Source organism: Phyllobates terribilis, unplaced genomic scaffold (genome assembly GCF_046119375.1).
Source record: "Phyllobates terribilis strain yellow unplaced genomic scaffold, ASM4611937v1 Scaffold_520__1_contigs__length_1232081, whole genome shotgun sequence".
In the NCBI taxonomy this organism is placed as follows: domain Eukaryota; kingdom Metazoa; phylum Chordata; class Amphibia; order Anura; family Dendrobatidae; genus Phyllobates; species Phyllobates terribilis.
This window is the reverse complement of record NW_027363280.1, coordinates 555,438-583,233: the sequence shown is the minus strand read 5'-3', so window position 1 is coordinate 583,233 and position 27,796 is coordinate 555,438. Positions and strand designations below refer to the sequence as shown.

Below are 27,796 nucleotides of genomic sequence, written 5' to 3'. Positions count from 1 at the left end.
GCTTTGGAGGGAGTTGAATGTCCGTGTTGCCCAGCGACATCCCCAAAACATCACTGCTCTAGAGGAGATCTGCATGGAGGAATGGGCCAAGATACCAGCAACAGTGTGTGCCAACCTTGTGAAGACTTACAGAAAATGTTTGACCTCTGTTAATTGTCAACAAAGGATAAATAACAAAGTATTGATGAACTTTTGTTATTGACCAAATATTTATTTTCCACCAATATTTTAAAAAAAATTCTTTCCAAATCAGAATGTGATTTTCAGGATTTGTTTTCTCATTTTGTCTCTCATAGTTGAGGTCTACCTATGATGACAATTACAGGCCTCTCGCATCTTTTTAAGTGGGAGAACTTGCACAATTGGTGGCTGACTAAATACTTTTTTTCCCCACTGTAGTTGAGATCGTGGTATTAAGAGGACAATGACAGAATCTTCAGCATACCACCGGCTGTCATAGTAACTAATTGGTCCCCACCAGATTGGCAGCAGTGTTTAAATTGGTAACCATCGCAACGGAAACTTCGCTCCGGCAGCGGCTGTTAGAGACTGATGTCAGCTATGTCTTACAGCCAGCATTAGCCAAGTGTGGAAGACGCTCAGCTCCTAAATCCCCTCCACACATGCGGACCCCTTCCTAGGATGTGAATTCATGTCCTAATTCTGGAAAATTAACTTTTTTTCATCCCTTTCTCCAGTAAGCTTTCCAGACATGATTCCATAGCCACTTACCTGCAGATTACCACTATATATGCAGATAAATAGCATATTTTTTTGGAGGTGACAGGTTACCTTAAAGATGTGCAGAAGCCGGCAGCTCAGAGAAATGAGTAATAAAATCCTTAAAAGCAGTTGTCTGGGACTTTGCTAGTGACGGATTATCGTTACGATAGGTCATCAATATCTGAATGCTGGGGGTGTGACATTTAACCCCCCCCCACCAATCAGATGCTTTAAGTGTCAGCTGTGGAGCTGCACAGCGCCATCAACTGTAAAGTGGCCACAACCTGGTACTACACATTTGCCGCCTGTACAGTACACGGAAGAGACTACTGTGCAGTTGTCGGACTGTGTAATTCCGCTTCACAACCGAGTACGTCTGGCTGCCACTGGCAACTGGAAGAGCTGATAAGTGGGGGTGTGGAGAGTCTCACCCCCAATGATTGGAAACTGGTGACCTATCCTAAAGATTGTGAATCAATATTAAAGTCCCAAACCCTTTAACATACATAACATCAATTATAGACTATATATACATAGACACACACTGTATATTCAATTGCCGCAGCGCCTTGAGCAATGACGATGCTGTAGTTCCCAGCGGGTGACAGGTTGATGTGGACACAAGACAAGAATCGCAGACGTCTGCTCTGACAAAATAGTAAAGGCTGCAGTCAATACGCTGCGGATTTGCTGCGGCAGTCATGTGAAACAACAATGTCACCTGCCAGGAATAGCAGCGCCTATCTCGCTTGACTGCCAACCGTTGCGGAAGACTAATATACATTACTTTTCATTTCTAGGGGGAATGGAGTTAAGGGTTTGTCGGTAGTGGACAACCCCTGTAAATGAAGTGTGTATCTGAAGTAAAATGGTATGGATTGTGTGGAAGGACAAAACTCTAAATTCCCCGTTTTCTATTAGAGCCAGATCAGCTACATGTCAGCATTTCTGAAGGGGTTTCTTCTTTATAAAGCAAAGTGAAAAGGTATTTTTACTGAACCGGTTGAGTTCAGTAGAATTACCAGGATATTACCAGTCCAGATATCTACACAACCTTAAGGGTACTATAATAATTAAAAATACAAGTAAACAGTAAAAACAATACCTGATAATCATTGTGATCCAGAAGCCAAAAGCCTTGAGTAAGTTTTATTAGACCACAAGGGATGGAAAAAGCTGCGGGAAATGATTCTATGGAAGAATCCGGCTTATCTGAGAACGAGTACATGACATCCAACAAAAAATAGACCATCTGGTATACAAGTGGTTAAGGTTATTTGCAATACATAGTCTTGTAAATAATTATAAATATTTTGCACAAAACTATATGTTTTGGTTTAGACAAGAGAACTCTAGCTTAATTTGTGAAATTGGTGAACTTTTGGCCCACAGTGTTGCACTTTAAGCCAGGCCTTTTCCACTAAACCATACGCCTTTGTCTGGCATAAATCACAAATATGGTGGAAATCATGAGACCTTTTTGTTTTAGGTCATCTGGTAAACGGAAAAAGGATACAATTGTGTGTTTGTTTATTTCATCTGTATCTTCTAGTAGATACACGTCTAGAAGTGCCTGCAACACACAGTGTTAAAGATCAGTTAGCAAGAACGAAAAAAGTTAAAAAGGGGTATTCCCATCTCAAAGATCAAGCAGTAGTTATAATATTAGCAAATACCTCCAATTAAAAATTAAGTATAGTTCTTCAGATTCACTATGTCGCTTACCTCATGTGCATCCATGGATAATACCACTAGCAACTAACTCACTATATGATTTATCATAACCATAGATACCCAAGTTACTGGAATGACAACTGACAACGTGCAGGGATGGTCAGCTGTAAGAGACAGCAGCCATCGTGATTCAGCGCAGTGACAGGACCTCGCAGCGGCGTACATGAACAGCAGTTTGCGGGAATGCACTACCCTAAGTGCCGTACATATATGGCAGATGTTGTGAAGGGGTAAATAATACCATATCGTATATCATTCTTCTTCCGAGTTAAGTTGTATGACTATCATTTTCTGTGCATGATTATAGGGGCAGCCATCCGATATGATGCTCCATTTCTAATCGGGGATAAATGTTCCTCTTTGGGAATGAAAGTTCCACGTTGGTGTGGGTCCCAACACCCAGACACCAACCGATTAGCAAGTCATCGCCCATACTGCAAATAAGTGATAAAGGGGCTGTCCGGTTAAAACTAGTTGAGAGAGATGCTTTAGGGAGATAAAAAGTAGCATAGGACTATTATGAAGAAATTAAACATTTGTAAGTTTCAGCTTTACTTTTTTTTTTTAATTTTTCATACTACTATATTGAAAGAGTAAGAAAAAAAATCAAAAAAGATGTTCAACATATCATATAAAGTACTGAAAAATGGGAAGACAACAGCAATGTGACCCAGTATATTCAATGAGAAAGGGATTTTACAGTAAGAAAAATGCAATTTTCACAATTCTATAATTGCGAGTTACAGGACCGTGAGCATCCCAGAGAACGCCCAATGGTTGGGGAAAAACAACAAATAACAAACCGCATACCAGACTGCAGCACCATATATCACAAGTTGGCAGAAGCCATAGTGTAAATCTTGTAAAATTTTACAAAAAGTGTGGACAGAGGCCAGATAGCAGCCAACCAGACTGCCCAGGAGGCTCAGACCAACCTTGTGGAATCAGCAGTAATCTTGAACAGTGGAGATTTACCCTTGGTCTTGTTAGCTTGCATAATAGTGAAACTGATCAATATGGGAATGGTTGTCTTGGAGGTTGACAAGCCTAGTGTGACCCATCAGGGATCACAAAAAGAGAATTGGATCTCTGGAAGATTTCCATAAGAAAGATAGGCCCTAATGGCTCTGACCATACCTAGACAGAGAGAAAACACTCACAGGGACCAGTTACAATGTTATCATTAATGGGGAATGACTTGATCAACTTTTGGAAAACAATGTAGCACAGAGAACAAGAACAGCTTGTCCTCATAGGGAACAAAATAAGAGAGCCCCACAGGAAAGGGAAGTGTGCTCAGGCACGCTATCAATGGAGGTTATTGCCACAAGAAATCACACCTTTTGTAAAGAAATACGAGACACGCCACAGAAGCATGACATCAACTTGCTGCCACTTTTTAGAGTCCTGAACTTTTATCTGAGGGATACTGAATGAGAGAAGAGCAAGGTAGTGGCTCTAGACACTAGCTACCTGGGCTTCAACAGAGGGAGGTATAGAAAATTTGACAACTAATTACTCTGCAAGGAGAAAATTACCTCAAACCTCCTGGAGGAAGGCACGAGTCAGTCCGTACGGCCATTCTTTGGTAAGAGAATCACCAATTCTTCATGGTTGGATAAGAGAATGGTTGCCGGACTTGACGGAAGGAAACTACTTTTTGGGAAGGAGAGGACGACACTACTTACTTGCCTTCGAGGGTGGCCCTCATTGCCCAGCAAAGGTCATGCAATGCAGAGGCTAGCTTAGTATTCTGCTCAGACTCAGAATCACTCAGAGGTAACCCCTGGAGAATCAGACTGGGCAGGGGCAGACGCAATCTCATCCGCGGTGGCACTGTCCGAGGAATGCCAGAGGATGTGTGGGAAGAAATCCTATGCCTTGTGAAAGCATCTGTGCATAGGGAAGTATGCGCCTCAATTTCTATGTGAGACAGGGCAGAATTACTCGACTTAGGAAAGAAAACATTGACACGCAAGTTGGGCTAGCAAGCGATCTAGAGAAATCAACTGTGGACTGGGAGAGGGTGGCCAGGTTACTTTGAGCCAAAGTCAAAGACCTGGCACATGCTGCTCAGTTCTTTAGGGGAATCTAAGGGGTTGTGAGTAGGCGAAGCGTTAAGGCAGCCTCACTGACCACATGATAAACATTTGTCACAGAGCAAAAACAAAATAGGTGACCAGTGCAACAGGGGGAAAGCTTCCTAAAATAAGTTCTCCCTTGGAAAAGGACATGGCACATAGAAAAAAATTAAATAGGACCAGGACGACGCCTAAAAGTACCAGGGAGAGGTTCAAGAGCTGTAAAATCACAGAACTGCGTCCCAAAATTATGTTGGCAGCAGAAAGGTGGCTGGAGCTGTAGAAAGGAGGTGTAGACGAACAGGAAGAACAGATGGAGGCAAAGGAGAAGCCCAGGACTGAAAGCCAGTAAAAAAAAAAAGTGACCGTCCCACAAACAGCGTGAAAAGTGCCCATTGACAACAAAAAGTCAAGCCTCAGATTATCCCGAGCAGGGAGAGCGAGATAAAATAGTTTTATGATATAGCACTACAAATTACATTTTGAAAATTAGGAAATAAAAAGGAGACAATCCCCAAACAAACCCAGGAGGAAGCCCCTAAGGCAGAGGTTTGGAGGAGCAATTCAGTAGGCAACAGTGCGATTTGGGGGAGGGTGGGTTATAATACTCATCCTTCCAATTTTTTTTGGAAGTCCACAGGCTAAACCCTTCAGGAACCTCTACGGATTAGGGGCTCAATAGCACTCCACTGCGGCATCAGCCTTGGTGGATCGATGACCGGCGGAGATGGATGAGGAATAAAAGTTATTTCATTGAGTTGCTGGACAACCTTCTGTTGCCCGCTAAGCATTAGGAACTTTACATCAACTTCAGAGGCAGACATTTGAAATAGTAGCGATATATCCAATAACTTTTGTTAAAGCTACCGGATAAAGTATAAAGGTCTAAAACTGCAATGGAAAAAAGGAGGGAAAAATGTTCCAGCTTCTAACATCCAAGAATTTATTGAAGTAATCGATAAAAAGATGGTATGAAAATGTTTTCAAACGCTTAAAGAGGACCACACACCAGAACCTTTACTGATCATAATGAAGAGTCCACAGCAGAAACAGATCAGATACTTTCCATGCTGTTTTACACTGAACATGCATTTCAATGAGGTTCAGTTGTAAGTTCCACTTCAGCACCCAATTAGCATTAACACTTTGGAAGAGAAAGAACTTGGCCTGTGATGTATAGTTAAATGGGTTTGAAGTGATTGGAACAGTACTAAACAGTTATGGCATAAACATAAGATTGCCTTATTGGTTTTTCTTACATGCAAGGTAGCAGGTGGATATTTGCCTGAGCCACCGTCTCTCTTCCATAAATGCTCAACTCTTTCTCCAAGCCGAGAAATCAGGTTATCGATCATCAAGGTAGAATTCCATTTACCTCTGTAACATAGGAAACATAAAAAGTGTTACCTTTATACCCCTAAAAGCAATAAAAAAAAATGTTGCGCAATATTATTAATCAGTTTGTATAACTCCTTAAAGGCAAGGGTCACGTTTGGCCTTCAGAACAATTTTTTAATTTTGTAATCTCTGCCTTCCGAAAATGTCTGAGAAGTTTTATTCATCTGTTATCATGGCCATATACATTTACAAATTTAAAATGTTTTCTTATATTTAATTAAATGTTACTTTTTTTCTCCCCCTTAACAGTCTCAGATTTGGATGTTGTCAATAAGTATTCAGCCCAGAGTCATTTATATACGGTCAGACCTGGACACTCCAGCGCTTCTAGAACCTTGTAATTGTGGCTTTCCAGCAGCACAAAGTAACATGTAGGTCGGACAGCAATTAACAGCCTCTGATCTATACAGAAGAACCTAATCCAATCCGGTCCCAATGATGGCATTTACACCAAAAGCTCTCTGCTCCAACTAAAATGTGTGCACTTTCATGCGGCAGAAATGGGGTGATGGAGAAGGATGAATGTGTTACCTAGCATGCAATTTTTGGGGAATAAATCCAATAAAAGGAGCAAGACTCTTTCCTTTAGATTTTTCAATTTTGTGTCAAGGGAAAAAAAAAAAAAACCACCATCAGCAAAGGGCTTATTCAGACGTCTAAGCACAGACGCTAATGCACAGACTGGCTGCGGGTCTCCAGACCCAAGCGTGACAGCTTCATGTATTTCTATGAGCCGGTCACTCTCGAGTCTGGAGAGCAGTGGCCAGAATGTGCATTGCAGTTCCATCTCAGACAGTTTTTATGGACGTCTGAATGAGCTCCAATAGGGATTTCTGACAAACTGACTAGAAAAAGTGGTAGGGAACTGAAGTCCGTATTACAGAAAACAGAGCAACATTTTCACTACCTAGACAAATGCTCCAGCTTTTTCCGACGCTCAGCATAGTAGTGCTGAACCAGTTGATAATTGTAGTATGGCCTGGTCAACTGCACGGCTCCATCTAACCAAATGAACAAGGAAAAAAAAGGGAGAATAAACACAAGTATATAGCAAAATGAAAAACAAAAAGTACATTCATTTTGTTTTGGTCAAGAAAATCGTGACAATTGCAGCAAAACATTTATTAGTTAAGGGGGTTGTTCGGTCACAACAAATTTGATGACCTATCCAACAAGGCCATTGGCTAATTAAAAAAAAAATTCTTGCTCTAGATCAAAAGTGCATAATCTGTGGCCCAGGATACCCTTCAGTGTGCCCTCAACCATGTGCTTGGTCATATGTATTTTATATGTCATGGAGAAGACCAGCGAGGCATAGCACTGAAAGGGAAGGTAATTATGGTGTGCTGTGGGGTCATTTCTGGGGGAGCCGTATTGTGGCAGAATGTGCGAATCCTGATTCCTGTAGCACAGAAAGGAGTAGATCAGATGAAGAAATGTCACATGCGTGAATGGCCCTTATATTCATTGTAGATGATGGGAGAAGGGAAACACTCGACTGTTTCAGTGTCCTACATACAGTATAGACCAAAAGTTTGGACACACCTTCTCATTGAAAGATTTTTCTGTATTTTCATGACTATGAAAATTGTCCATTCACACTGAAGGCATCAACAGGACAATGACCCCAAACACACCTCCAGGCTGTGTAAGGGCTATTTGACCAAGAAGGAGAGTGATGGGGTGCTACGCCAGATGACCTGGCCTCCACATTCACCAGACCTGAACCCAATCGAGATGGTTTGGGGTGAGCTGGACTGCAGAGTGAAGGCAAAAGGACCAACAAGTGCTAAGCATCTCTGGGAACTCCTTCAAGATTGTTGGAAGACCATTTCCGGTGACTACCTCTTGAAGCTCATCAAGAGAATGTCAAGAGTGTGCAAAGCAGTCATCAAAGCAAAAGGTGGCTACTTTGAAGAACCTAGAATATAAGACATATTTTCAGTTGTTTCACACTTTTTTGTTAAGTATATAATTCCACATGTGTTAATTCATAGTTTTGATGCCTTCAGTGTGAATGTACAATTTTCATAGTCATGAAAATACAGAAAAATCTTTAAATGAGAAGGTGTGTCCAAACTTTTGGTCTGTACTGTATACTACAATGTATAGAGCTGAATGCATGGTCTCTTACTTTCTGGTCAGCAAACCAATTAGAATGGTACCTCTATTTTCCTCACGAGTGGGAGCTCTATAAATTGATCCAGCAACTAGTTGTTATTTATGGCACATACTTTCAATATAAAGTAAATGTCTCAGAAGGTAAGTCTTTAGTACTATTGCAGGCCATGGAGTTGGTTCGATCAGACCATGTTGTTCTCGGACCCAAAAAGGCTGTGCATTGGAGATGTTTTCTGCCCTGAAGGTTTATGCCGGGGTCCCACTAGCTTATGGCATCAGAAATGCTAATGAGTGTGGGCTCCTGCTCTGCTGGGAGCGTTAGCTGAGTGTCGGTGCCCGGATTCTCTCGCATGAGGGGATCGCAGCACAGCTGGAGAGGGGACGGAGAAAGTCATTTCTCCATCTCCTGTTGCCGGCGGGAATCGCACTGCACTCGGGTGATATCCAAGTGCAGTGTGATGTTTCACACGCACCCATAGACTTATATGGGCGCGTACAATCCAATTCTCGGGTACAATCGTTTTCGCATGAGAAAATAATCGCAGATGTGAGCTACACCATAGGGTAACATTGGGGTGAGTGCAATCTGATTTTTTTATTGGATTGAACAGCAAGTGGGAGCAAGCCCTTACCTGGGTTATCTGGCAGAAGACCACAACGACAAAACCAAAGGACTACAGAGGCATAGTGACTTAAGAGCTTGGTCACTGAAAGCTTATTGGTTAAGTTAACTAATCCTAATGAAGGAAAATAGGAAATGTTCAAGTCAAATAATGTAGGAAATACGTTAAAATATTTTGCTGTATTTGATACACATTACTTATTTGATGATACTGCCTAGGGCAAAAATCCGCTGACAAATGAAAACTGCATTAGACTGGGTAGAAGCCAAGAAGAATAATTGTCAACTTGATTTCCTTAACTTCTGGGTACTAGAAAAACTCAATGAAATGCACCCCATGGTGAGGGAAAGGGTCTATGTAGAAAAAGTTACGTTTTTGTAGGGTTCTTAGCATTTTGTCCTAATCACAAACTAATTCAAATGTTGATACTGATTGAGAAACCTGCTGACATGTAAGAAGTTTGGATCTGAAAGGATGGTGGCAGCTCAGCACTTGTAGCACTTCAGCTGTGACTGCCCGGCCTCTGACTCCACTTGCAAATCCAGCAACAGACACTCACTGCTGAGTGGTCACTGCTCTCAAAACCGAACAAATTCCCATTTGTTTCATCCGTCGATAGTTTTTATAAGTTTTAGATTTCGTAATGATAGGCAAACTTAAAATTCTAGCTTGTTTATATTATTATAATTAGAGTTGTTATGAAAAAACAAAGAAAAACAAAACACAGATGCGTTAGGTAGACCTTTCTGTACCTTGTTTTGTAAGCTCTTTGGCCTCTTTCCTAAAACAGTTCAAGACAATTGTAAGGTTACTGAGGCGGAGCTGACAGTGGTGTAGAGACTGGAGTGTCTGACAATCAATGAAATGGCATGAACCATCAAAAAGCTGAGCACCTGCGGGAGAGAGAACACGTTAGCTGATGATCGGCCTTATGAATGTTTACCATAGAAGGCTTATTCCAGTTCTGCACTACGATCACACACGGGCTTAGTTTGATACAATAGAAATATCACAGCTTTGTCATATGTGCTCAGTGTGAACCTGCTTTCATCTGTGAAGAGCACAGGGCGCCAGTGGCCACTTTGCTAATCCTGGTGTTCTGTGGCAAATGCCAAGCGTCCTGCACGGTGTTGGGCTGTGAGCACAACCCCCATCTGTGCATGTCGGGCCCTCATACCACCCTCATGGAGTTGGTTTCTGACCGTTTGTGCAGACACATGCACATTTGTGGCCTGCTGGAGGTCATTTTGCAGGGCTCTGGCAGTGCTCCTCCTGTTCCTTCTTGCACAAAGGCGGAGGTAGCGGTCTTGCTGCTGGGTTGTTGCCCTCCTACGGCTCCCTCCACGTCTCCTGGTGTACTGGCCTGTCTCCTGGTAGCGCCTCCAGCCTCTGGCCACTACGCTGACAGACACAGCAAACCTTCTTGCCACAGCTCGTATTGATGTGCCATCCTGGATGAGCTGCACTACCTGAGCAACTTCTGTGGGTTATAGAGTACGTCTCATGCTACAATGAGTGTGAAAGCACAACCAACATTCAAAAGTGACCAAAACATCAGCCAGAAAGCATTGGTACTGAGATGTGGTCTGTGGTCCCCACCTGCAGAACCACTCCTTTATTGAGTGTGTCTTGATAATTGGCAATAATTTCCATCTATTGTCTATTCCATTTGCACAACAGCATGTGAAATTGATTGTCAATCAGTGTGGCTTCATAAGTGGACAGTTTGATTTCACAGAAGTTTGATTTACTTGGCGTTATATTCTGTTCTTTAAGTGTTCCCTTTATTTTTTTGAGAAGTGTGTGTGTGCGTGTGTGTGTGTGTGTGTGTGTGTGTGTGTGTGAGAGTGAGAGTGTGTGTGAGAGTGAGAGTGTGTGTGAGAGTGAGAGTGTGTGTGAGAGTGAGAGTGTGTGTGAGAGTGAGAGTGTGTGTGAGAGTGAGAGTGTGTGTGAGAGTGAGAGTGTGTGTGAGAGTGTGTGTGTGTGCGCGTGTGTGTGTGAGAGTGAGAGTGTGTGTGAGAGTGAGAGTGTGTGTGAGAGTGAGAGTGTGTGTGAGAGTGAGAGTGTGTGTGAGAGTGTGTGTGTATGTGTGTACATACACACATACACATGCTGTGCTCCCCATCAACCTGCTCAGAGCACAGCAGGGAGATCATCAAGCTGTTGTGCTCTGATCAAAACACACAGAACAGGAAGCCGTGCTGCATGGGCGCACAGGGAAGGTAAACACAAGTGTTTTTTTTCTATATGCATTGTATAGATGGGGGCCATTTACACCAGGATGGAGGGGCACTATGTGGGGACATCACCCCGTAGGGAGGGGCACTATGTGGGGCCATTATACTGTATGGAGCACTAAATGGACCATTATTGTAAATAAGCCCCTGTACTTTGTGTTACCCACACCTCATTGTAGATTGTAAGCTCTTACGAGCAGGGTCGTCATTATTTTTGCTTTAATTATTGTATTATCTTTAACCATGTTACTTATGACTGTTGTATATGTCCCTCTGAATTGTAAAGCGCTGCGGAATATGTTGGCGCTATATAAAGCTTATTATTATTATATGGGGCCATTATACTGTATGGAGCACTATGTGACTGATGAGCGGTGTAGTTACATCACCGCTCATCACAGCCGCCGGGTCTCGTGGAGCACATGGGGACCTGGAGTGGCTGCTGCTACAGCCTATGGAGCGTTGCCATGGACTACGTCGGACCTGCATGGGAACTTTTTTTTTTAAATAAATTGGTGAACGAGGGCCAATGTCTTGTCTATTTCTCTCTTTATTTTCTTCAGGTTTCCATTTGTGGACTACGGAGGATTCCCTGGACTACAGCGGACCAGCATGGAGCCCCCCCCCACCACCCCAAAATAGATTGGTGAACCAGAGAAAGTGCCGGGGAATGTTTTTTTCAAATTAAATGTACTTCTCTGTCTGTGTTTTTGTCTTTCTGGGTTAGTAGTGGGGGTGTCTGATAGACACGTCTCCATTACTAACACCAGGGCTTGATGCCAGATGTGATTTTTCACAAATCACAGCTGTCAAACTCAACTACCATAACCCTGATTGCCACCGCACCAGGGCAGTCGGGAAGAGCTGGGCAAACCACTATAATTGGCGCATCTAATGTGATGCAACACTTTTACGGCGGCTGTGGGCTGGTATTTTTAGGCTGGGAAGGGCCCAATAACCAGGAACCTTCCCAGGCTGATAATATCAGCACGCAGCTGCCTGCTTTACCTTGGCTGGTTACCAATAATAAGAGGAACCCCACGTCGTTTTCTTCATTTATTAGGGTAAACACCCTTTAGTGCCAAACGAAAGGCACTAAAGGGTGTAAGTTTATTATATGTAGAGAGCTTGTGAAATTATATATTTACAGGACATTTATCCATTCTATTACACCACTGCTCCCATAGATGTGGACAGAGCAGGGGTACACATTTCTAAGGGAGTAGAGGTGTAATGTGTGACCGTGCTCCGTCCGCTTCTATAGGAGCAGTGGTTTAATGTGTGACCCTGCTCCATTCACTATATTACTGCTCCCATACAAGTAAATAGAGCAGGGTCACACATTACACCATTGCTCATATAGAAGTGGATGGAGCAGGTTCACACATTTCTAAGGGAGCAGTGGTGTAATACAAGACCCCGCTCCGTCCACTTCTATGGCAGCAGTGGTGGCAAGCGTGACCCCGCTCCGTCCACTTCTATGGCAAAAGGGTCACATATCTATCTCCAGCTTATGATACAGCGAGCAGCACCAACTAACAGAATCGGAGCTGCCGGCCATCCTCGGTGACAGTCTACTTGTCAGTATCACTGACAGTGAGCAACAAAATGTGAGATACGCTCCAAACCGGTGTATCTAATCTAATCATGCACAATACACCCCAGACCGGTGTATCCAATCCCATCACGCGCAATACGCCCCACAGTGATGCATCCAATCCCATCATGCACAATACATCCCACTCCGGTGTATCTAATCCTATCATGCACAGTACACCCCAGACCTGTGTATCCAATTCAATCATTCGCAATACGCCCCAGACTGGTGTATCTAATCCCATCATGCATCCTTGTACTTTTTAATGACACCATTCTACCACATAGTGTACTGGAAAACGAGTCAAAAATTGCAAATACGGAGAAACTGCAAAAAAAAAGTACAATTCCACAATTGTTTTTTTTATTTACCATGTTCCCTATATATTGTAAAACTGACCTAGCAATATGATTCCCCAGATCAATACAAGTACGCAGCTACCAAACATGCAGGTTTTTTTTTTTTTCCTAAACTGGAAATTTTTTTTAAAAAAAAAACAAAAATAATATCACTTGTCGCCATTTTCAGAGACTTGTAATGTTTTCTTCATTTTTCGGGATCTGGGGCTGGGTGTTGGCTTATTTTTGCGCTCTGGGCTGATGTTTTCATTGATACCATTTTGGGTTAGACGCGATGCTTTGATTGCCTCTTATTGCATATTTTTGCAGTGCTCCAGCATGTATTGCGGAAATGATGATTCTCCTATGAGTGATGGCCACGAGACAATGGTCACAGGATATTCACACTGTCAGGCACGTGGGTCAGCAGACCCCCGGCTGTCATGGCAACCCATTGGCACCTCGCGATCACATGACATGCTTGTGGTGGGCAAGTGTTAAATCCCACTATCAGCGATTGTCGGCGGGATTTAACAGGTTAACAGCCGCGGGTGGAGAACCGCTGCATCTGCGGAGGCACTTGATGGCTGATTAAATCAGCCATCAAGTGCAGGGAAAGATGAGAGCTCAGCATGCGATCTCACATTAAAGGCAGGGACACTACCTTTGACATATATATAAGAGCCATTACCTCATGTACAGTATATACTTACAAAAAAACAATACAAAAACTTACCAATTCTGTCAAAATTGGTTTTCGTAAGGACCACTTTATCCCACGTCCATTCAAGCACAAAGCGAAGGTTTGGAGCTGACCTGGGTTTCTCTTCAAAGTGAATTACACAAGTCAGAACCAGGTGAGAAAAGTCAAAATAGTGTATTTTGCACAAATAGAAATGTGAATACATTTTTTGTTGTTTACACTTACCTTCTACAATCCATTGCTTGATACAACGAGTTAAAAGACTGATGGAGCTAGTTTCAATGGCAGCTGATAACACAGCTTGTAGCTGTTCTTCCTAGATATCACATAAAAGCTGTAAAGGCTGAATTTTATAGGAAGTGAAATACAACATGGCAGTAAGGAGAGCTTACCCGAGTCAGGCTGGAAGGCTGAACATCAGCAAGGCTTGGAGACAGGAGACCAGCTACTAAGCATCTGGTATAACCATCTGCAATCTCTTCATTCAAAGATGATCCAATATTCTTTAAGTAGTGCAGAGTCTTAAAACAAATAATGCAGTATGATATCTTCACCGCTAGGACAACCAACATTGTAACTAAGTATATACCTAGAGTTCACCATCACTTTATATTGGAAATGAATCTACATGAAGCATTAAAAGCACCAATTCATTAAACGGGCGTTTTTCACGCTTGTCTTGATGGAACACCATAAGCTCATCATAAATTTTACAAACAGGGGGGGGGGTTGCCAAACTCCGTCTCTCCAACCTTTTGTAGCTGGTAGATTTGGGTGTGAAAATGACAAAAGTTGCTAAATTTTTGAGCAGCCTCGTGTTGTACAAAAATGTTGCGACTTTTCAAGGCTTTTTACACCAGACTTAGAGTGAAGGTTTAGTTACTCATTATAGGGACCCTGTCAACAGGTTTTTACCATATGAGGTAAGACCACCACCTTCCAGCCCTGATATACAGCAGTATAACAATGCTGTATACATGCCCCTAACTCAGCCTGCAAGACAAGTAGGCATTAGTCCTACCGGTAATAGTGTTGTCATGATGGACTCCTGGAAAACCTATCAGGAGGTCGTCCTTCGTATCCTTGATAGGGACAGGAACACACAAGAGGATAAAAGGCTCTCCCTCCACCCAAACCCCAGTAATTTTCCAAGTACCACACCATGACGGACGCACTCTATTTTATTTAGTTTCCTTCTATCTATGTTACCTTCACAGACGCAGACTGGAATGTTAGGGAGGGAATGTAATAGGTGCTGTCATGATGGACTCCTGGAAAACCTATTACCGGTGGACTAATGCCTACTTTCCAGAATGTCCCTCCTGACATCACCATCAGGAGAATACCAGAGTATACATTCAGGGTGGGACAACTACTTTGAGGACTTTCTTCTGAAGGCCATTTTTTGGCCTGATAGAATGTCCAGTTTATAGTGTCTGCAAAAGATGTTCAGGCTTGTCCATGTTGCAGCTCTGCAAATCTGGTCCACCGAGGCCCCTGCTCGTTCTGCCCGTGATGTGGCTACTGCTTTAGCCAAATGGGCCCTGATGTTATCCGGAGAGGATCTTCCTTCAGACGAACAGGTCAGACTTCTCACTGACCTAACCCACCTTGCCAGCACTGTTTTTGATGTCTTTTTCCCCTGGTTTTTGCCTGCAAACTGTACGAACAGGTTAGGGTCTACTCGCCAGTCCTTTGTTGTCTCCAAGTAATGGAGGACTACTCTCCTGACATCCAGGGAGTGAAGTCAGTTCTTGATTATTTTTATGGCCTTGGCAAAAAGAGGGTAAGACTATTTCCTTGCTCATATGAAAAGTTACTACTTTTGGTAAAAAAAAGCTGGATCTAGCCTGACGGTAATGCAGTCGTCTAGAGCCTTAGGTATAGATCGTTGACGATGCTTGTATTTCTCCCATCCGCCTTGGTGTTATTGGTGGTTTAATAAAGTATTGCCACACTGTTTTACTCTCACCCTGTGTTGTCTGAGTAGTATTATGCCCATGAAAGACCCAGTGTCTCCACAGGCTGCAATTTGCACTTTTAGGGTGCTAGCTCTTAGGCCTTTATGAAATCCAGTCTGTAGAATCTCTAGTATATTTAGAATGTTAGGACTAGAAATCTGTCAGTTTCTTGATACTGTGCACAATTTTTTCCACAGATTTTCGTGTATATTGCTGCATGTTACTGGCTTTCTACTATTTTGCATAGTTGATTTGACGGAATCTGAACGATCTTTAGATCTCAAGATCTGCCTCTCAGGATGCAGGTTGGAGGAACTTTACGTTGGGATGGTATATCAGCCCCTGGATCAGCAGATCCAGTCTCTCTGGAAGAACGATTGGATCTTTTAGGGACATTTTTTCAGTAAAGGAAACCAGCTTCTCCTGGGCCAAAAAGGGTAATATTACTATTACCTTGGCTTGGTCTTCCAGTATCTTCCTTAGCACTGCTGGAATTAAGAGCAAGTGAGGAAAGGCATATGCCAAGTCCATGTCCCATTTCTGGGACAAAGCATCTACCCCTGTTGGCCTGTCTTTTGGATCGAGGAAGAAGAATTTGGCTGTTTGTGCGTTTTTCCTTGTGATGAACAGATACCACTGAGTATCCCATCGATGTATTATGCGATGGAATTCTTCCCACTTTAGTTCCCATTCTGACTGTTGCACTGTTTCCCGACTGAGGAAATCTGTCACGGAGTTCTGAGACCCCTTCAGGTGTATTGCACTTACTGATAGTACTGTTTCTTCTACCCACTAAAAAATCTTTCCTGCTAAATCTTGCAGATGGTGATGTCTTGATTCCCCTTAATGTCTGAGAAAGGCCACTGTTGTGATATTGTCTGACAGGATTCTGATGTATTGGTTCTTTAGGTCTGCCCGACATCTTTTTAATGTTTCCCAGACTGCCTGGAGTTGAGGTTTGATGATCTGGGAAGGTTTCGCCCCTACCAGGTACCTTGTAGGTACTGATCGTTTATATGGACCCCACCAGCCACTGTTGCTTGCGTCGGTGGTGACTGTTACAAATGGAGACAACTTCCACATAATCCCCTTCTGTAGGTTGGCCCTGGAAGTCCACCATGTTAATGACTTCCTGGTTATCACAGACAAGCTTATTTTCTTGTCTAGACCGTCCATCTTCCTGTTTCAGGTTGTTAGAATCTGATGTAGTTGTCTCGAGTGGAATTGGCTCCACTGAACTCTGGGTATAGAAGCTGTCATTAATCCTAAAATTTTCATGCTTTCCCAGATGGAGATTTGTGATTTCCTTCCGAAAGCGAGGACTCTGTCTCTAAGTTTGTTTTTATGACTGGTAAAAGGGATATTTTTAGTTTTGAGTCTAGGAGGATTCCTAGGAAGATGTTTCTTCTTCTTCCTGGTATAAGATCTGATTTCTTCCAGTTTACAATCCATCCCAGATTTTTTTTTATAATCAAGACGGTTGAAGTTAGGCTGAGTTCACACGATGCATTTTTCATGCGTTTCCGCGGCGTTTTTGCAGTTGCGGAAACGCATGAAAAACGCATGGTAGAAGGGCAGCAATGTTCCCCAATGGAAATCCGCATGTGCTGTGCCCATGATGCGGATTTTTCCGCAGCGTAAACGCTGCGGTCAAAAATCCGCAGCATGTCAAATAATTTTGCGGAAACGCTGCTCTTTTGCTGCCATTGACTTGCATTAGACCGCATGGAATCCGCATCACTGTATATGTTGATGCGCTTTTCATGCGGTCTAATGTGCGGATGGTACCCGGGTGTGGATGAGAGGACTCTCATCCAGACCCAGGTACCATTAAAAAAAAAAGAATTTAATAAAAAATATATATATTCTCACCTTCTGACGGCCCGCGCTGCGTCCTGCTGGCTTCCCGGGCACTTCGCGGTTGAATGAAGGACCTTCGCTGACGTCAGAGTCATGTGACGGGTCACGTGACGCTGACGTCGGAAGGTCCTAAAGTCTTCACTGCCGGCAGCCGGGACCGATGAAGCAGGACACCGGGGGCCATCAGAGGGTAAAGTATAGATTTATTTTTTATTTTTTGACATTCACACACTATATAAATCCATGCCGGTTGCATGGATTTATATAGTGTAAAGTTGACAAGCACTTTCCAAGTGATGCTAAAATCGCTTGGGAAGTGCTTGTCAACCCGCATGCGGAAATGAAAGTGAAGACCGCTTCATTTCCGCATGTCCCTGGCAGGAAACCGCATGTACAATCCGCATGCGTTTTTTCCTGCCAGAGAGATGCAGAAATGCTCAGGAAAAAATCCTGAGCATTTCTGCATCGTGTGCACATACCCTTATACTGGCTTTTAGTCGCTGGGGTGACTCTGCAGTTAATAGGAAATCGTCCAAATACTGGACAATTAATACTCCCTGCTCTCTCAGGAAAGCCATAACTTCTGCCACTAGTTTGGTGAAGATACGTGGGGCTGAGGATAGACCAAATAGGAGGCATCTGAACTGATAATGCAGAATGTTCTCCCCCTTTTTCAGTGCAAATCTTAGATATTTTTGACTGTGAGGGTGAATGGGTACATGATAATAGATCTATCGTACACATCATCATGTTTTATTAGTGGAATAGATGATCTTATCGACTCCATCTTGAATTTATTGTATGCCACTGACATGTTTAGAGAATTTATATTTATAAATAGCCCCCCCCGTTTTTTTTTTTTTATTGAAAATAGGTTTGAATAGTATTCCACAAGCCATTCTGCTTCTGGCACTGGTATTACTACTCTGAATCCACCAATTTTTCCACATCCGTCATTAGCTTTCTGGAGACCTGCGGGGACTGCGTAGATAGGTGGAATCTTCCCTACGAAAGCTCTTCTGCATCCCTCTGCAATTGATTGGAGTATCCATGGATTGTTGGATACTTCTGTCCATGCTTTAAGTATTGGAGTCTCCCAACTACTCTCTTCGCATCATTGTCTACACGTGCCATTTCCTGCACTGGCAAAGATATTCCTTCTATTACCTTCCTTCGGGTAGCTCCATCTTCCCAGTATATTCTGGTCTTTGATAGGAACGAGGCCTCAGAAAGGATGATACTTTAGGTTTTTCTTCTGGAAACCCCTTTTTTTCCTCTGAGGCTTTTTATACCATATCGCCCAGAACTGGACCGAATACTCAAAGGCCAGAAAAGGGGATGGAACACAGTTTGTTCTTTGAGTGGCTATCACCTGACCAAGTTTTTAGCCATATTGCTCGCCTAGCCATGGTGGAAAGTGCCCCATTCCTTGCGGCAAATCTAATTGACTCGGCTGAGGAGTCAGCCATAAATCCCATTGTCATTTTTAGTAATGAAATGGATTCTAGGACCTCATCTCTGGAAGTCTTCTTCCTCAGATGACCTTCTGATTGCTTTAACTATATATTCATGTACCTTGCTACCGAGGTAGCTGCTATTTAAGCTTTTATTATTGTAGCAGAGGTCTCCCAGGTCTTTTTGAGAAGACAGTCTGCTTTCCTGTCCATAGGGTCTTTCAAACATGATGAGTTCTCAAATAGGGTGGATGCTTTCTTCTCTACTCTGGCTATCGGGATATCAATTTTAGTGATTTGTTTCCATAATTTTAATTGCCTCTGGTTCAAACGGTAGACGTGATTTGAAACTTCTGGGAATAAATTAGTGTATTTTTCATGTCTTTCCACTCCTCTAGTATCATGGCTTTAATATGATTATTAACGGGGAATACTCTGTTCATACGGCTTCTCAAACCTCGATCGTTTTATCCTGTACCGGGGAGGGCTGGTGAGTGTCCTCGACTTTCATGGTGTTTCTCACGGCTGATAGAAGTACATCAGTATCTTCCCAGGAAAAAAGATTTATTTTTATCCTTTGGGGAAACGGAGATAGATCCTTCTCTTTCCTCTTGTTCAGGATCAGAGTAACCTGACAATTCTTCCTCCTCAGAACTAGATTCTTCCCACATTATGGTGCTTATATCAGTCATAAAAGAGGAATGTTCCTCCTTAACCACCTTGGCAATACAGTCAGTGCATAATTGTTTCCCATATGTATCCGGTAGCTTTGTGTTACAGATGGAAAATCATTTCCCTCTTTTCTTAGTGGCCAAAGGCATCACAGATCTTTCAGGGATCACCTTGTCCTATAAGAACAAGGGATCATAGAATAAAAATACTAAAGAAGACAGATGGAATCAGTAAGTGAAACAGAAAGGGAGTAATCCCCAGATAACTGACTTGTACTGGTGGTTCAGCAGGTGTATCAGAGCGACCAGTGGTTTGTCCTTCCATAGCGGTCATTCTGGATGCACTGGTAACCTCAGCTCCCCTCTAACAATACTTAAATAGTATTATCACACCCGTTTTCCATCAGAATCATCAAAAAGGCATTTCACCTTAAATTTAGGATTTGGCACCATTTAAAAAAAAAAAAAAAAAAAAAGAAGCAGTGCGTTCCACGGTGGAACGCTCACCAGGCACTAGAGGTCTGCATGTCGCTACCTTTATAACCGGAAGTGCTGCAAATTCAATCTTCAGGACGCATAGGAGTTGCACGCAGGGCTTGAGCAGCGTGAACTGAGAGCCCCCCAAGGGGGAAGCAGTTTTCCTCGGGAGCATTGGCTCAACCGGACAGGCTGAGGGACCCCTTGATCAGCAAGATGTCGGCCTCCGGACCACGGCAAAAGGAAAGAGGAATGCGAAGAATCCCGATCCTCTCGAGCCTGACATCAGGAGGTCCTGATCACTGGAAAATTTGTGGAGGGGTGTCGCTCGTCTTGGTTCGGTGCCTCCCTTCTTGCGATGTCATCGTCCTCCTTGCTTTGCGTGGATGACGCGTCCCGTATGTCATCTATACAGTCCCCTGCCATTGCGCTCCTGTGCACGCCTACTTCTCTGCCCTGTCGAGGGCAGAGCAAAGTACTGCAGTGCATGTGCCAGAACAGGTCAAAGAGCCCAGGCGCATGCGCACTGCACTACTGTACTCTGCCCTCATCAGGACAGAGAAGTATGCCTGTGTAGGAGCACGATGCCGGGAGAATCTGTGGATGACGTACAGGACGAGTCATCCACACAAAGCAAGGAGGACAACGACGCTGGACAAGGACGGGCGACACCCCTCGGACCAGACTCGACCGCCACGCAGGGAAGTATAATAAAACATCTTTTTATTGTCTTGCAGGCCGGCTTGGGGGCATATACCCTGCATTATAGAATGCTGTATATCAGGGCTGAACGGTGGTGGCCATATCTTATATGGGACAAACCTTGTGACAGGTTCACTTTAATGATTTCCATTGACAAGCAGAAACATAAATGTTCAGACATTGCATTTTTGCTGCAAATGCTTCTGCCCCAAAACAAAGCGTTGGAAAAAAAAACACTGCGTACAAACGTGCATTTTGTTGTATGTATGTATGTATGTATGTATGTATGTATGTATGTATGTATGTATGCATGCATGCATGTATGCATGCATGCATGCATGCATGTATGTATGTATGTATGTATGTATGTATGTATGTATGTACGTACGTATGTATGTATGGTGTATGTATGTATGTATGTATGTATGTAAAACGTTATTTTTCCCATTCATTTGAGTAGGTGAAAAGTGTTGCAAAAACAAAGTGCATCTACTGTATATAAACTGTTCTAAGAAGATTTAATGATCAAAGGGAATCTCTCAGCAGATTATTGCTACCTCCTCTAAGCAGCATGATGTAGGCAAAGAGACCCTGAATCCAACGATGTACCACTTTGATTACTGGGCGCAGTAGTAGGGACACAATTTTTAGGTTTAGCAATGCAGCAGAGATGAGAAAGCTGCCCCTGCCCACACCAGGCTCTCTACAGACAGTGAGGTGCTTATCACAGAAGGGGGCTGAGTTGGACGATTGCCGGCCTGCCGGATCCTCACAGCAATGTTAATCAAGGTGATTAAAGTGTAACACCACCACACAGCGTGGACATATGACACCATTGAGTTTAGTGCTTTATCCCCGTCATGCTGTCCTTAATTTACATAGCAAAAACATGCTGACAGATTCCTTTTAAAGAAAAAAATTATAATTTTCAATAAATAAAAATCTCAAGCAAATTTGTCAATTTTAGATAGGAAAGATTTCATTGTTCTTTTACCTCTTTATGAAAGCCAGTGCATGTGATGTGGATAACTCCGGAATTCAACAAGCAAGTAGCATCTTCAATATGACCGAAAACAAAAAAAATATCGTCAGAAAACTCATTAAACCTAAATTAGTTTTTAATTTTTTTAAAAAGTTTAAAATATCCAAGAAATTTCGTTCCACTTCATGATTGTGTTCCACTGGTTGTTGGTTCTTCCCCAAAAAATTAGAATTTTATATCTTCATGTTTGAAGCCAGAAATGTGGCAAAAGGTAGAAAAGTTCAAGGGGGCCAAATACTTTCACAATGCACTGTGTGTCCTTCTAATAAGGCGTGGGATGGAGAGATGGCACATCATTCCTACTGATCACAGGTGAGGACGGGAGAGGGACAGACAAGGGGTGCATCATTCCTGATGACAGGTGGGATGGAGAAGTGGCATTTGTTCTTGGTGATATATAGGGATGAGATGTGGAATGGACAGATGGCACATTATTGCTGCTGAAAGGGTGAGGAGGAGATGGGTGAGGTGGAACACTGTACCTGTTTATGACAGGGAATCAACTTACAGTGTCCATTTTAGGACATGATCAGACATCAAAGTCAAGCATCAGAATTATGCCAGTTTGAGGCTAAATACCTTGTCTGAGAACTGACTGACATGTGATAAAAAAAAAGTCACTATTCGCTGGGACTTGAACCCAAAACTTTGTCCAGAAGCCAGTGCACTTACCATTGAGCTATTCACTCAATTGATGAAAGAAGTTTTTCTTGGCTTATAAGATCAACCATGAAAATACCCGAGGTGTCTAAAAGTCACTGTAATTCTGATGTTTGAAGAAAGTCAGATATCAGAATCACATATCAAAGTCACACATCATTTATATTTGGCTTGGAGGAGGTATGTGCGAAAGTCCCAATGAGTTGCAGACTGGTTTGCACTGAAAATCATATAACCTAATAGAACGCCTAGATTTATTCAGTGTATAGCTCAATGGCTACTGCACTGGCTTCTAGACAGCTTTCAGTTCAAATCCCAGAAGCGAACAATGACTAATAATGGCACAAAATCAGGGTGCCGAAATAATGCCAGAGCATGTACTATCACAGGGTCAAACTGTAGCAGGAGGGGTACATAAACATTATTATATTAAAATAGGTCTAATTTATATAGGAAAAAATATATATAAATTAATTTACTATTCAAGGCCATCAATAATAATTAAAAATAATCATTACCAAAATTATAGGTGCTTGGAAAGTAGAACTGTTCTGGTGGTGGATATGCAGGCGGAACACCTCTACTCAAACTACGTTCATGTACAAGAACATCAAAGATGGTGTCATCAGTCATGTTTGTCAAGGCTTCAAGAGACCAAAATGCAACATATGAACAGTTTCTAAGAAACTGACCAGGCCTGTGAGAGAAAGAAAATAATTGGAGTATACAATGAAAGGAATGCCATTACTCTCCTCTCCCACAAAAAAAAAAATCTTACCTTAAAGAATCCGGCATCTGTGCTTGATACCAACGATTTATATCAAACACTCCCATGTAAATTGAAGGCTTATTTTGTCCATACGTATTAACTTGCCAGCTAAATATTGACACACTGGTATCAGGCGATGTAACTGAAAAGAAATCATATTGCTAGAAATATGTACAAAAACATTATTTGCAGTCTATAATAATACCCTAGAGGGCTTTCCATTTCATTGACAAATCTTGAAATAAGTTTTAACCTGCAGGTCACAATTTTTATTAGAAGATTTTAAAACTCCACAAAGTACATGCATATAAGGTACTGCATTTTCAGACAGACACCGTCTTTAAATGGGTTGTCCACTACTTGGACAACCCCATCTCAATCCTTGTTTGGCCCAGTAAAATAACACCCATAGGGCAGAGTGAAGCAAGCGCTGATTGGCCGCAAGGATCGTATGACAATGTTATGCGAGCCCTGGGAGACCCCGTGTCGACACCTCGGGAACAGCACCGGCAACAGAGGTGAGTATATGTATTATTTTACAAGGGGAAAACATAGGGATTGAGGAGGGGGTTTCCCCGAGTGGTGAACAATCCTTTTAACTGCAGTATAAAAGTAATACATTTTAACTGGATTGGAAACCTTGTGTGTTAGTATCACAAAACCTATTTAGATGTTCTATTGCATGTGTTTTTAATGACGTAGAAGTGAATCTTACATAAAATATTACATATGTTGCATTTGATAAAATACATAATCACTGTTGCAGTTACTTTTCATTAAAATTTGCATCTGTTCTCCTGATATTAAAGGGAACCTGTCACCATGAAAATGCAGTCCTATCTGCAGGCATCATGTTATTGAGAAGGAAAATCAAATTAGATTGATCTATAGTTTACTAAAAAAAAGGTCCGTATAACCCGTATTTTCATCACAAACCTCTGCCTTTTGAGATTTTCTGTCCAGTTGGCGGTCCTATCAGTGATTGACAACTTTCTCTGTACAAGTGTACTTACAGTGATAGATGTCAATCATTGACAGGACTGCCCACTGGACTGAAAGTCTCAGAAAGAACAGATTTAGGTGATGAAAACAGCTTATACTGAATTTTTTTTTTTCCACAAAACTATATATCAATCTAATCTGTTCCTCCTCCTCCTCAATAACATGATGCCTGCAGATAGGACTGCATTTTCATGGCGACAGGTTACTTAAAAATTTTCTTTTTTTATTGTTTACAGCTTATTGCCAAAGGAACCGGCCACAAATGCAGTCTAGCAGCAGTAGCCGAACACACACAGTACGTGCAAGCGCTTTACAGTGAACCTGACATCTGACACTTCATGCCCAATCCACTAACTGATCTCAGCCACTGCCTGAATCATGCCACCCTCAGATTGGGCAGCAAGTATCAGATGTCAGATTCCCTTTAATAGCAGGTCATAAGCACTTAATTGAAGCGGTTGGAAAAAATCTAAACATCTTATTCTGAATCATAAAAGGGCGAATCCCAATAAATAAAAAAAAAAACGCAAACCCACATTGGGTAGAGATGAAACTTCTAGATAAAGATGGGTCTGGCTCTGAAGGGTCGTGCTTAAGGGTCTTAATCTGAAATAAGCCGGAAATAGGCCAGAAGGTAGGAGTAACTATTTACTAATTGTGCTTAGTTTCTCTCTCTCATTCACACTTAAACCTTCATTATGCTTACATACGCCCTTGCTGTCTTTGCACCACTAATCCTTACTCTCCTTCACTATCCCCCAAACCCCAGCACTCTCTAACCAAATAATAATCTCTCCTTCCCGCTTACCCCCTCACCTGACCTCATCTGCACACCTGCTCCTCAACATCAGATCTATCTATAAACATAAAACAAGCCAGACACTCTCCTTCTCCCAATCCTGGAGCCCCATAATTCCCAACTCCCACCAATTCCTCCTCCTATCGCTTCCAACCAACTGCAAACTACCGCAACCTCTCCCAAATAAAACCTGTGCCCCTAACGCCCACCCCCCTGCTCCCTCTCTCTGGAGCACTTTGGAACGCCCACTCTGTCTGCAACAAGCTCTATTTTGTCCACGACCTCTTTACCTCTCAGAGAGGCCCATCTCTCCTTCCTGGGCATCACAGAGACATGGTTGACACACGCCAACACTGTCTCCCCTGCTGCGCTGTGTTATAGTGGGCTCCACTTCACCCACACTCCTCGCCCTGGTAACAGACATGGTGGAGGAGTAGGTCTTTTCCTTTCTACCAACTACACCTTTATCCCTATCTCACCTCTACCCTCCCTTCTTTTGAAGTCCACTCTGTCCGCATCTACTCTCCCTCCAAGTGGCTGTCATACCGACCTGAGAGCCCGGTCAATGCCTTTATTGACCAATTCTCCTCTTGGCTTCTTTACTTACTCTCTGCTGACATTCCCACAATCAACATGGGTGATTTCAACATCCCCACTGACATTCGCCAGTCAACAGCATCTAAACTCCTGTCGCTTACTTCATCCTTTGGACTTCGTCCTCCTGAGCTACCCACACAGACGGACACACACTAGACCTCACCTTCATCCGACTCTGCTCCCGATCTAACCTCAAAACCTCCCCCTTACCCTTATCTGACCACCATATACTCTCTCATCCCAGTTCTCCTCACCTGCCACCCATGCCCAGCAACTAGCACACCCCCGCAGAAACCTTGCACATCTAGACACTCGTACACTCTCTGACTCTATTCTACCACTGATATCCATATCCTCACTCCACGACACCGTCAACGCCACTGCTTTCTACAATGCCATTCTCACATCAGCTATTGACTCGGTCGCCCTCGACACTCATTCCCCACACTCATCCCATCCCTTACCCATCTCTTCAGCCAATCACTAACTTCTGGTACCTTCCCCGCTGCCTTCATGCATTCCACAATCATGCCCATCCTCAAAAAGCCATCCCTCGACCCAACCGCCTTGTCTAGCTACCGCCCTATATCGTTGCTCCCATTTGCCTCCAAAAGCCTTGTGCAACACGTTCACGCTGAACTTTCCTCTCACTTCTCATCTAACCCTCTTCGACAACTAACAATCTGGCTTCCACCGAAACTGCCCTTACCAAAATTACTAATTACTTACAGCCAAAGCTGACAATTCTGTTCTCCTTCTTGACCTGTCCTCAGCCTTTGACACAGTAGACCACTGCCAGTCCTACTACAGATCCTCTCTTCCTTTGGCATCAAAAACTTGCCCTATCTTGGATCTCCTCATACCTTTTTAACCGCACATTTAGCATCTCCCACGCTACCTCCTCATCCCGCCCCCACTCTGGGAGTCTCTCAAGGCTCTGTCCTAGGACCACTACGCTTCTCTATCTATACCCTTGGCCTGGGACAGCTCAAAATCTCACTGCTTCCAATACCATTTGTACGCTGATGACACCCAGATCTACCTCTCTGGCACAGATGTCACCGCTCTGCTGTCCAGAATTCCAGCATGTCTATCAGCCATATCCTCCTTTTCTCCTCTTGCTTCCTAAAGCTCAATGTGGACAAAACTGAACTCATCTTTCCCCCATCTTGCGTATCTTCCCCACCTGATATTTCTATCACAATAAATGACGCCACACTTTCCCCAGTACCGGCAATCCGCTGCCTCGGAGTAACCCTTGAATCTTCCCTGTCCTTCAAACCCCATATCCAAGCTCTCGCCACCTCTTGTTGCCTGCAGCTCAAAAATTTCCAGAATCCCTCCATCTACTAAACTGGTTGTGCATGCCCTCATCATATCCCGCCTCGACAACAACAGCATGCTCCTCTGTGGCCTACCTGCTACCACTCTCACACCCCTCCAGTCCATCCTCAACTCTGCTGCGTGACTGGTTCATCTCTCGCATCGCTACTCCTCCGCTACCCCCCTTTGCAAATCTCTTCACTGGCCCCCAATTGCGCAGAATATCCAGTTCAAACTACAAACACTGACCTACAAAGCCATCCATAACCTTTCCTCTCTGTACATCTCTGAACTAATCTCCCGATATATTTCCTCACGTAATCTCCAGTCCTCCAAAGGCCACCTCCTCTCCTACACACTAATTCGTTCCTCACCCAATCGCCTCCAAGATTTCTCCCCATCCTATGGAATTCTGTGCCTCAACACGTCTGATTAGCCTCCACATTTGGATCCTTCAGACGGAACCTGAAAACCCATCTCTTCAAACAAGCTTACAGCCTGCCATGACCTTGGTTGCTGCAACCTCAACACCAAAGCTACTGCAACCACCCCCAACCTACTGTCTCCTTCCCCGTTCCTGTAGAATGTCAAGAAATCCCTGCCTATGTGCTTATTATTCCCCTAAATCCCCGCCTCTGTTTAGTTATCATATCCCCCCCTCCCCTGCACATCACAGGGCCCTGTGACAAATATACATATGGATAGAGATATAGATATATATATATATACATACACACATACATATATTATATATACAGTACAGACCAAACGTTTGGACACACCTTCTCATTTAATGATTTTTATGTATTTACATGACTATGAAAATTGTACATTCACACTGAAGGCATCAAAACTATGAATTAACACATGTGGAATTATATACTTAACAAAAAAGTGTGAAACAACTGAAAATATGTCTTATAT

General features: G+C 43.0%; 1 protein-coding gene across 1 annotated transcript in view; it reads right to left on the bottom strand.

Annotated features, from left to right (window-relative positions):
* Positions 1–27,796, bottom strand: part of LOC141231542 (protein ELYS-like) — a 120,995-nt gene that overhangs the window by 60,559 nt on the left and 32,640 nt on the right. Inside the window, exons 9-20 of the mRNA XM_073667726.1 lie at positions 23,161–23,293; positions 22,901–23,079; positions 21,675–21,736; positions 13,948–14,076; positions 13,781–13,871; positions 13,589–13,678; positions 9,433–9,573; positions 8,690–8,794; positions 6,844–6,937; positions 5,798–5,915; positions 2,240–2,296; positions 1,829–1,975 (exon numbers count right to left, since the gene is read on the bottom strand). Coding sequence (XP_073523827.1) covers positions 1,829–1,975; positions 2,240–2,296; positions 5,798–5,915; positions 6,844–6,937; positions 8,690–8,794; positions 9,433–9,573; positions 13,589–13,678; positions 13,781–13,871; positions 13,948–14,076; positions 21,675–21,736; positions 22,901–23,079; positions 23,161–23,293 — 1,346 coding nt within the window. The remainder of the gene's footprint in view (positions 1–1,828; positions 1,976–2,239; positions 2,297–5,797; positions 5,916–6,843; positions 6,938–8,689; positions 8,795–9,432; positions 9,574–13,588; positions 13,679–13,780; positions 13,872–13,947; positions 14,077–21,674; positions 21,737–22,900; positions 23,080–23,160; positions 23,294–27,796) is intronic.